The sequence below is a fragment of the Epinephelus moara genome, chromosome 3 (genome assembly GCF_006386435.1).
Source record: "Epinephelus moara isolate mb chromosome 3, YSFRI_EMoa_1.0, whole genome shotgun sequence".
Classification (NCBI taxonomy): Eukaryota; Metazoa; Chordata; class Actinopteri; order Perciformes; family Serranidae; genus Epinephelus; species Epinephelus moara.
The window spans coordinates 15,130,035-15,142,113 of NC_065508.1; the positions used below are offsets into that span (position 1 = coordinate 15,130,035).

The following is a 12,079-nucleotide window of genomic DNA, read 5'->3' on the forward strand; positions in this document are numbered from 1 at the left end:
TGAGATGCATACAGTGAAGACTGTACACTCACCTCTGACGGTGCCCTGTAGAAGTTGTCTGCTTTGCTGCCTAGTTTCGGGGGTGCCGTGTGGCTGTGTGTGTGTGCAGGGGGGACGGTGTGTGTGTGTCCAGGGGGCCTGATGCTCCTGCTTAGCATTCCTGATGGGAACATGTTTGCTTGCATCTCTTGGCGGTACTTGTCATAAAGCAGATTGGAGGCACTAAGCACTGGTGCTCCTCTGATTTCTGTGTCGGGCTTGGAGGGGTCTTTAGAGATGTCTTTGAAGGATGTGGGTGTTTGGCCGTGTGTGTATGCTGACAGCCTGGACGGCAGAGAGGATACCTGATAAGGTCCGTCAGCAGCCTGGGGTTTAAACTGAGGATTCTTACGGACGTAGGTGATGATTTTGGGCCGAACTCCTTTAGGTTTAAGTTTAGGTGATGGGGAGCTCTCTTTGGGGCTGGAGTTGTGGTTAGAGCTCTGCTGGTTGTTAAGAGGCGCTTTGGGGATTCCACTTGTGCTTATATTAGTTTTGACTGGTGCTCTCATGCAACTGTTGCCATAGCCCTGAGCTGATGTCGTTACAGCAGGGTTGCATCCTGACGGGACATGTCTAACCACTCCAGAGACATTCCTGGAAACGAGGTACATGGAGGGTTGCCTGCGTGGTGAACCCTGGGGAGTCCTGAGAGGGGATTGGGGAGGGGTAGATGACCTGGAATCAACCCCTGTCCTGTTTGGACTGGTGCAATTCCTTCTGTATGTGAGCTGAGTCTGGGGTCTCTTATCTAAAGTGGAAGGATTGGAAGGACTTGAATTGCGCCACTCAGTTGTAGCTGGCTGTTTTTCTACAGGTGGAGCCTCCCTCTGGGCTGCCTGCCTGGGCTGTGAGACTCCAGATGCGGTGTACAGGTTGGAGAAATCTGATGGTTCACGTAAAGCCGATTTTATAAACTTTCTGTTTGACCCATTGCCGTGTGACTCTGGAGAGGGGTTGGGGGAAGACGGTTGCCCTGTCTCAGCTTGTTGAGCACTGGGCTCTGCTGAGCTCCTCGCTCTTCCCACCTCTGTCTGACAGAGAGGTCTGACAAGCTGTTGCCGTCGTGGTGGCAGCACCCTCTCCTCAAATCCTGCCTTCCTCCTTTGACCCAGCCCCACGTCAGAGGACAATCCATTTCTATGATGACTTCCCCCCTCCTGTCTCTGATCCTGGCTGTAGTATTGAGGACAGCCATGTTTATCCTGAGGATGCGATGGTGGGGAGTTCTGGTTGGCATCTACAGGGGCTGCCCTTCGTCTGGTCTGGGCTGAGGTAGTGTTGTTTGTATTGGACAGAGAGACAAGAGACTGCACTTCTCCACTACTATCCAGAGCACTCGACAGGCTCCCGCTGAGGGTAACAGCTGACAGACTGGAGACGAACACATTCGTCTCAGACTTGGACTCCTTCAGACCTCCCTTCCGTCTCTCCCTATCTCCTGCTCTGCCTGACCTGGTGTCCCTTTTCTCTATTGAGCCTGTCACACATGTGTCCAGCTCTTCAGTGCTGTGACAGGCAATCCTTCTCTGCACCTCTCTGCCCCTCTGTTGTCTGCTCTCCACTTTGTTGTTGTCGTTGTCATTTCTCCTCACTCCTGTCGAAGCAGAGCTGGCAGTTGAGCTTGAGGATATGGACATGGGGCCCTCGTCTTTTCCATCCCTTATGCTTCCTCCATCATCATCCTCCTCCTCCTGATCCCTGTTTCCCAAGAATGTATGTATCTCCTGACACTCCAAAAGGTCAAATTCTCCAAGCTCAGGCTCCAAACATTGCTGCTCAGAGCCCCAGATTACTAACTTGTCAGGGGATTCACTCTGCGAGACCAAAGGAGGAATGGAGCTTGTGCTGTAACCTGTCTCCTCAATCAATCCTCTCCCTTCTTGATCACCAATTGAAGTTAATTGGTTGGCATTATTGTCCCCAGATTGGGGGAACTGGATCTGGGTTTTGTTTCCAATCTTTTCTCCTCTGTCAACATTGACCCTCAGTCCTTGGAAACCAGTTGGGAGACTCATGTCTGACCAATTCTTTTGGCGCACTTAAAGACACCAGTGGGGTGCTGAGGCCATTTATGGAGTTACAAGTGTTTCTTCCCTTCCTGTCTCTCCTCTTCAGGGTCTGCGCGATGATGGCCCTTCAGTTGATTATTCCAAGGACGAAATGTCATCTCATGGAACCTTTTTCACTTCAACCTGCCACTTATCTTGCATTTACTGTGAGCTAACAAAGCTGTCTTTGATGGCTCTTCGGGGAGATGGAGGTCCATTCAATCTGAAATAAAAGGAAAGGAAATTGTGAGGAAGGGCAACAAGTATGCCTGAAATGCAGCTACTTCTGTCGAACTCATTGCGTGATCCCCCCCAGAGCCACTTAATGTATTTTATATTCAGTTTGGTCTGGGTAGCAGCAATTTCTGAGATCAGGTGTGCATAGTCCGCAATCTTGTGTCCTTTACTTGCTGCCCATGGGACAAAAAGACACTTGAGGCACAACAGGAAGTTGCACATTCGGTGCCCACCATGACAAACTGACAAAAATAAACAACTTACCTAACAAACAATAGTCATAAATAACAAACAATAACAGAATATGGTGTGTACAACTTTGCAAATTTTACACCCTGATTGCTTTTGCCTTTGGAGGGCGTCTATGTCGCCTATAGGATGATCTGCCACTGCTCGCAAGTCTATATATAGTAATTTAATACAGTAGCCTAATTGTTGTAACCAGCAGGCGTAGTACAGCACCGATAATAGGAAGGCAATCATCAAATTATGATGGATGTTCCCTACAAGGCAGGAAGAGGAGAAATGAGTGAAGAGAGAAGTGGAGGATAGCTGAGGCTACAGACTGTTTGTATGTAAGTGAAGGCGTCACCCTGGGGATGTCTGATGTAGACAGGCGAGGAGGAAGAAAGGGAAGGGTGCGAAGTGTTTTGTAATGAGCTTTTTTTTCCTCAGGAGACACAGAAAAATAGAAGACACAATGAGGATAGGGTGAAAACCGCTGCAATAACAGTGTGTTCGAGTGGTTTTATAGAATATAAGATGGAAGCAAACGGTGTGTCTTATATCAAGTGCATGCATGTTCCCTATGTGAAGAACATGAAAATTATGCGTGGGAGTAGAAACACCAACGCAGGAGGGATAAATCCATACTGTAGGTCTGATCACTACAGGAGGGGTTAACACTCTTCTCTCAACATGTCCTCTCTAACACGCCATATGGCTAATTTAGCCACTGCCACAATTCGATCGTACACAGCAACAGCAAGTTGTGCTTCATTTAAAAGGCAACATTCTGCAGGATGTGCAGAGATTTAAATGGTTGTGTTGCCCTGAGTAGACACCTCTTCAGAGTAACCGACTGTCATTGAAACATGTATAGTCAATAGATGAGCAGATGGCAAGGAGGGCAAAGAGCTTTTGTCATATCATGTCAGTGCACAGCTTAATTACAGCGGTAGGCTACAAACAAACCCCCCAAACAACCATTAAACAACCGCACATCAACACACCGAAGAAAACTTTGACTCTGACAACATGAAATGACTCTGTTATGTTTTTGCTCTCAGAGGAAAGACTTCCGGGTGTCTCTTTACATTTCAGTCTCTCCATAATTATGCAAGAGCTCTGTGAGGAGTTCTCCTTCTGCCTTGAACTAGACGGATTAAAACCGCAGAATATTAATGGACTCCATTTGCCCAGCTAGGAGAACATCTTTTGTTTACTTGTTTGTAACACACAGCCTGTGTCCTACATCATACACAGAACTCATATAAGTTAGACCGCAGTCATAGTCCATCAAAACTGTCAGCTAAATGTACAGTCATCTGTCTGTGTAGGCAGTGAGTGTCGTATATTTAGACCAAGATGGTCATTATGTAGTCAAATATGTGTCTTCAAACCATCACACTGAATATTTGAGTTGTTTCCAAAGTTCAAATAAAACTCCCACCCTCTAATTATATGTGCAGTGGGGGAGTCTGCTCTCATTAGCAGGTGCCTTCTCCATGTGTCCTGTGGCAGCGATATCAGTGAACTGCTAAGAAGGCAGCTCTCACTGCCTGTGGCGCATGTGATGCATCGAGTGCAGAGCTACAGTTTGTCCAAATGCACCAGGAGGGGAAACATTCAAGGATATGATTTGTATTCCTGAAGGTCATCTTAGAAGTAATTTGGAGATGTTTTCCTGAAGAGCCTGTTAAAAGAGGCTGATGGGAACTCGGTGAGCTGAGTAAGGTTAGAAGAAGGTCGTCTTACTCTGAAATGTTCATAACCAAATATCCAAACTTTTAATACTGTATTACATTTTATATAAGGATCAGATGATGATATCAGACATTAGTCAAAATAAGCATTTGTTTATTGTGCTTGTAATATTCTGCTTTAGATCCAAGATTAAGCCATAACTGAATTTCAGGAATTCTATTATGCTGTTTAAGTATAAAAGCTAGTTTAAATCTATGCCAATATGACAGTGAAGGAATCACATACCGATATTCTTGGTTTCTTAATTAACAGTTAATATTACTTATTATGTGATGTGCATAGACAAACACCAGTGCCGTTAATATTTTGAGTTCCACAACAATATTGTTTTAATGTGTTATGTATCTATATATGCTAGACGATTAAGTGTTCTTCAAATTGTTGTCCTTTTCCTCATAAAGACAAATATAAATCTTTAATTTAAAGGAGTACATTGACTTTAACAAACAAAATATTAACTGGGAACAAGCCCTCTCAAGTTTAGGGGAGACTCGTGAGTACCCATAGAAACCATTCTCATTCAGATATCTGTCATTCAGCCCCCTTCCCAACAATGGCTGCTTACAAGGTAGGTACAAACAGATGGCTTAAGTTGTGTAGTTTCATGAGATACCACTACCTTAATGCTAACTTCAAAAATGAGCGCACCACAGCCTCATAAACACATTAATGGCAGCATACAATTGCATCAGGGTGGCCATGGCCCCCCCCCAGCCCACAACTGGGGTGCCATTGCAGAGATTGCAGAGAGGCAGAGGAGAAATTCACTGTGGTAGACAAATAGACAAACGTATTATAATCCACACACTGTCTTCTGTGCTCTCTGTGAACACTGCTAATATTTACCCTTAGCTGGTGCACACAATCAGATAATTAGCTAATTATAAAACACACAATACAAAGAGGTGGATATTAGGAGAGGGGATGGGAGAGAGACAGAGAGTCGTGTTAGAGAGAGAGGGAATTCTCTGAGAGGACATGGTGGCAGATCAATTACGGCACTGATGTAGTACTGGAGGTTGTGCTGATGACAGCAGTCTTGGGAGGCTGAGCGCTATGAGCTCGGTCACAGTGGCTGAACCACAGCAAAGCTGCACATCACCTTACAGCAGAGGCAGACAAAACCAATCTGGCAAAACCCAAAACATAACCAGACAGAGAACAAAAGAACCCGTTTGACGATGTGAACGAAATGACCTGTTGTGATGATAAAAGGCAAAAAAACATTAGGTGGATGCTTCAGAAGAGATTTGTTTGAAAAAAAAAAACTTGACAGGCTCTCCCTGCTGCCGCGCTCCCTTATGTTGGTGACATACTTACTTAGATGCAAAAAGTAAAAAGGATCACATGGGAGTGAGTGTATAAAGGAGGACTGCTGTTGGTGAGGAGCTGATGTTTCCTTTGACTTGAATGTGAGTCACGCAATTACAAGTGTAACAAATATGAACATCTTTGATCAAGCTCCTTTCTGAGCAGAGGAAACACTGCAAAACAAGAGAGTAAGTACTCAGGACCCATATTTAACTGTATGAGTTGTGTATGCACTGTTGCCACTGGCGCTACAAGCAAATATGGTAGCTAATTTATATATTTATCAGCTTTTCTACAATGAAAAAATAAGATAAATTAACCTGATGATGATGATGATATGGTAACTTCTTTCAAAATTAAACAGATTTGACTTTGTGATGAAATCCACAGCATACCAAGGAGGACGAGCCTGATTATTCCTGCATATATGCATGCTGAGTTGATCTGGGCTGGAATATGCAATGAAGGCTTGGTTCACCTTTGTTTCACCGAGTTGGAGTAACTACTCGGTCTGAACTCCTCTGGGAAAACAGCAGGGAGAAAAAAAAAAATCAACAGTCCTGCTTCTGTTGTCATGGCAATGTCATATCCCTGGGAATTGGAGAATACACGTCCTGACCTCTGCGTCTTCCATCAGGGGAAAAGGTCAGCGTTAGAAAGAGACGGGCTGTCCTGAAGGTCAGCTTTATGCTTCTACACTCACAGCTCATGCATACATTCTACTGTGCAACGCTTCCACGTGTGAACTCACACCTGTGCACAGTCGTGCATAAAGACATATGGACCCACAGGAGCACATGGTGCACAGAAACTACACACAATGGAATAGCTGAGTGAAAGCCAGGGATTTTTTTTCCCCCGCCAGGTACATATTACTCATCTAGGAGCAATCATATCCCTGCAAGTGGGTAGATAGACGGATTGCTGAAGTGATGAGAGCACAGGGCAGGATAAGACCATATCTCAGCAGTGATCAAAGTCCGTGAAGGACAGGAATTTGTGGTTTTCACCGGGCTCCTAACCTATCAAGTGCCGCATTTAACCAGAGAAAGCCTTTCTCAGCAGGGAACCAACGAGCTGAGAACGCAACATGATGGACTCACTGGAAATGGAGGGCAAAAAAATAAAATCAAGAGTGGAGTCGAAATGGGAGAAAAAAAAAGAAAGGCTGTCCTCACCCTCTTTTCTTTTTTTCTTCTCTGAATGTAAGCAGGTCTGTGTGGGTGAAAAACTGAGACACAGACATGAAGTGGGAGAGATGAGACATGCAGATGGATACATAAAGGAAGAGAGTTGATGCAGGAGAGCCGCTGCTTTCTAATTAGGCTGAGGGAAGGGAATACATCATTCGAACCTCTATAGTGCAAGCTAGAGCTCTGTTTCTGAAGTGACTTACTGATACAAGCCCAAGAGAGCACAGTGAGGTAATTATTGAATTCTTTTAGCATATGCAATGCTAATGAGTGCTAAATTACTCCCATTGATGGAACATACATTTCCATTTTAGGTAGTAAATCTCATGATAGCAGTAAGAATCTAAGAGGTATAAGTGGACTTTCCTGTCCTTGTTTCTCAGAGACTGTATGAAAGTTATTGGAAGGGGAGTCAGATAGGGCAGAGGATTTGTATTTTTATTTTTTTTATATTGCTGAAGGGATGGAAGTCTGATTTTATAAGGAGAACATGGGAGGTTCTCAATGTTTTCCTCATGCTGGATTCTTTCTTTCTTTTGAGCGTTTATTTTGAACTGGAGTCACAAATCATTTAATTGATCTGAGGGACAATCAGACATCTGATCACATCGGCTATATATCATCTGATGTAATGCATATATATCTTTATTAAGTGGAATTGGGGAATGGGACGACTAAAAAGAAAAGAATAAAAAAGAAAATATTTATAATGCTGGAGAGGTTCTTGCTTCAACCCCCGTCCCCATCCTGATAATTGTCATACAGTCCCTTAGGTTTTCATACCGGAGAATCAAAATATAAGCCAGGATTTCACTTGTCAAGATGTGCGGATTGTGAATCTTATTTTCATTCAGTGGATCAAAAGTAATTTTCTTTTTTCAGAGGAAAAAATTATAAAACTTGCTGCAGAATCTCATATGTTTTTTCGCTCAATGACTCTGCAAAGTCAAGCCAGGTCGGAAGTGTAAGACTCGACTCGTTTTCATGTCACTGAGTTGGTTTGCATTTTCCAAAACATGTGTACATGTGTCAAAACATAAAGGCTGTATGTACATATGAGCGCAGACATTCACCTGCACAGACAGACCCATCAACACATGCACACACACACATACACACACCCCCACAGCATCTTTGTTGTCGGTCCAGCAGCACATGTGGCTGTTACAGAAGCCATTTGTCTTTGGCACTTTGCTTTATTCCTCTCCTCCCCCACTGGAGAGCAGACAGGTTTTATAGCTCCCTGGTCCCAGGGGAACCCCAGCGATGCACACACACACACAAGCACACACAGTCCCCCTGTGCCATCTCCCTTTCATCCATATAGGCACACATACATCTGTAGACATGTGAATTCCAGCACACTGTATTAGAGGCAAAAGAAATGGAAAGAGCGGCGACGTGAGCGTAACCATAATTCATGACTCCTGAGTGTTAGCACATGACATAATTAGATTTAGTGCAGGATTTACATTAGATTGCACTGTAGCAGTTATCCTTAAAGATGAAACTCTAAATCCTCTAATACAGTACACGCTGTGTCTTTGCAAGCATGTAATTAATCTCTAATGACATCATCCTTGCATGTCCTTGTACGCTTTCCTGGACTGTGTTAGAAATGTGCGCATGTGAAAGTGTGTGCAAGTGTGTGAGTGTGAACTTGTGAATATCGACGCTCTACAGAGATGTAGATACATTCAAGGCTTTTGCGTGAAAAACCTGACAAATGCTGCACATGTGAAAAAACAACCACCACCTCGACCATTTTGGTGTGAAAAAAGTAGTATTCCTTTCTCCTTGTACTTCGTATTCTATTCACATATAATCATCCAGTAGGATAAAGCTTAGTGAGGAAGTCTATTCAGAAATAAGCTAAGCTTTAGTCATCCGTTCCTTCTCCTCCCATCTCTGTCAGCGACACAACACAGACAGAAATAGCACTGAAGTAAGCTAAACGCTCCGTTTTCACAGAAGACACAATAGACACCCTGTAGACAGAATTTCACAAGTGGTGATTCACTGAACTGCGCCTGAGTGTTTGTATGTGTGAACCAAGCAATAGCTCACTAGCAAAGGGATTACCATCACAGAGAACAGTGAAGCAGAGCCGGGAAATATCCAGAAATAGTATCCTCCAGTTGCTCTGCACTTTTTCTATAGATGTGCATCAAAAAACAGCAACAGTGCCGCTCCGAATCAACAATCTTTGCTTCCCTGACTGCAGCACAATATAGCTCCCAACTGTATTCAGTTAAGCTTTGTCCCCCCAGTTATTCCCATCCTGTTTTATTGCTTTATGAGAAAATATTTGAATCCCTGTCTCTATCTCTTCCTCCTCTGCCTCTGCCTCCATCTCCTCTTCCACCTTAATAACACAGAGTTAATGAGGGCAGGGCAAAGTGATCAATCCAATTTTCATCCTCATAGAAGGCACAGCAGCAGACTACATCTGCCCAAATAATCCCTCCTCTCGCCACCTCTGTCTGTCTCTCCCACTGCACTCCCACATACACACAGAAACGGACGCCTTTTTGTACCCCAGAGGGAGTCATTCTATATCGCAAGGGGGAACTGTAACAGGATTTCTGCAGCATCTCTTGGGTCAGAGTGGGTGGTCATACCTAACTGAATAAGGAGAATGAGAAAATCAGATCATCTGCAATAAAAGCTGATTTATTTCCGTATTGGGTGCAGGCATGCGGTATTTGCTACCCGCTATGAAATCGTCGGAAAATCACAAAATACCAATAATAGGATTTATTAGCCGAGGCGAAATGAAAAATGGAGGCACGTGTTCACACATCCATCCATCAACGCATGTTCACACACAAGCTTTGTCTCTTTGTTATTCACACAGTTGACAAGATGACAAACACATGATCACATTCCAAACCTCAACTAAAAGCGTCACTTCCCGAAATCAGCGTGAGCTTAATGCATGCACTTGCACATGTGTGCTTGCAAAGGTACACATACAGTACCATGAGTACCACTTACACACACACACACACACACACACACAGGCAGTGACTATCACTGCAGCAGGAGCAGAGACAAAGAGACAGATTCTCACTGGGAGAAAATGTGGCTTGCAAACACAAACTTGAAATGAAAAATCTCCTTAATTATATTTTTTTTTCAGTGTTGCTTTTGGCAAGTACTGGGAATGAATCTCCGCTCAATCAGACATGGTCCTGCTTTGCCTGTCTGCTTGTGCTGTGCTACGCAGCCTGTAAAGATGGATTGTAGATGAGATGGATAAACGGAAGACAAATGTGCAGGAAATGAAAAGAGAAACGACAACGGGAATAAGATGAGTTGGGCGCAAAAAAAAAACAAAGAGGAACTGGTAGGGAGATTAGCGTGATTAGAGATACACTGACTGCTTCAGTCTGGAGGAGTGAATTAGGAGAAGGAGGAACACATGAGACTTGTGTTTATTGGTTCATTGAGCCCTGCAGTTAAGACTCAGATCCAGACAGGGGTGGCATGTAGGAGAGAGGAGAAAAAGGGTGTCTGACCACGCTGGTTGCTGGTTGCACCGCATTGTTATTAGCAGAGCCCCTCCACCCACTACCCTCACTCCTGTCGCAGAGAAAAATGTTAACTCTTGCATGGCTGGCGGGTGAAACTGTATGAAGGGACAAAGAGGAGAGGGAAGGAGTTCACTTCAAATGCAAAGCAGTCGCAGACAAAGAATTCAGTGATAGCAGAATTCTCTGTGGGACCGTAAGTAAGTTGGCAAATGCACGCACACACACATACACAGACGCACACAGTCAGACATAAAGCTGGCAAGGTGAGGCAGCCCAGACAAAGAAAAGCTGAGTGCAACTTAGACAGGCTGAGTCACTTCGGTTTATTTTAGGGGGAAAATGATAATAGAAACAAATGATGCTGCAGAGAGTGAGGAGAGGGGGTGGAGAGGATGTGGGGGATTCTAGTTTGTATTGCAATGTGTGTGAGTGTGTGTATGCATGTGTAATGTGCAAGTGGCAAACCCCAGGGGTGTGGGGGAGGGAAAACTGGCAAAGGATCAGTGAGAGGTGAGCAAAGAATAGAGCGCGCTGAGGTTTTTTTTAGGGGTGGTAATGATGTGCAAAAAAAAAGTGTGTGTGTGACAAAAAGACTGTTTTCATACATTGGACAAAGGAAGGTGAAAGAGTGCAGGCTGGGGCAAAGACTTCCTAAGGTATGACGCTCAGTTTAAGGATTCACATATGCTGCTGTTCTGGCAGATAGGTTTATTTTTGGGAGCAAAGCTCAAAAAGAAAATCAATGTACAGTCTGGAGAAGTATCATAAAAAATTAATGATTGTGTGGCTTTACAGTCAAGTTAAGTATAGCACTTAAGAGTTCTGTCCTCATAAACACACTGCTGCACAAACTTGGTTTGGGTTCATTCGCAGAGTGGCATTAATTTGCTTAATAAGAGCTGTAGCCTGCTGACTAATATAATTTAAATGCACGAGAAAATCTGCGGCACTTCCCTTAAAGTGGCTGCAGATGCACACACATACACACAAGTGCAAAAAAGGTCTTTCATGTTGACTCCCTACAGGACAGGGAAGTGTGTGTGTGTGTGTGCGTGTGTGTCATCAGCGGGGGCGTGCCTCTCCGTTCACCCTCTGATGTCCTGCCCGTGACTGCAGGGGAGGAGCCACAACAAGCTCATTGCCACCTTCCAGACAAAGACAGCGTGAATTTGAGAATGTGTGTTTGCATGTGTTGACACTTCATTCACACTGACTTCACTCACACACACACACACACACACCAACATATGCACCATCCTCATACGAAGCAAAGACAAACCTCCAAATTGCTTAATTATGAGTCACAACACCAGTTAGTGAAATCAGTGCAGCCTCCTCCTCCTTCTCTCGTCTCACACACATTTAATTACTTTTACAGAACACTTTTGTCCAAATAAAAGACAGAAAGAAGCAATACATGTTTATAAATACACAACATGATACTGAAAGGCACACTGACACACTTCCCCTCCTCTCCCTCCTTCACTCCACTTATCATCTCTATTTTCTCCCTCCCTCCCTCCTCCTTCTTCTCCTCTGTTCTGTCCTATAAAATGACCTTGAAGGTCGCACCGGTACGCTACACTCATGGGCTTTGTGACAAACTGTCTTACCTGCAGAAACACACACACATACATACGCGCCTGAACCCAAGCACCACAACAAAACACACACAATCACACACACACACACACACACACACACACACACTGCTGTGAGTGGTTTT

The 12,079-nt window shown here is 44.2% G+C and overlaps 1 protein-coding gene across 2 annotated transcripts in view; it reads right to left on the minus strand.

Moving 5' to 3' along the window:
• Positions 1-12,079, minus strand: part of mtus2a (microtubule associated tumor suppressor candidate 2a) — a 47,023-nt gene that overhangs the window by 33,272 nt on the left and 1,672 nt on the right. For both annotated transcript variants that reach the window (XM_050041381.1, XM_050041380.1), the window contains exon 2: positions 33-2,313. In XM_050041381.1, the coding sequence (XP_049897338.1) occupies positions 33-2,057 (2,025 nt within the window). In that variant the 5' untranslated portion in view covers positions 2,058-2,313. The remainder of the gene's footprint in view (positions 1-32; positions 2,314-12,079) is intronic.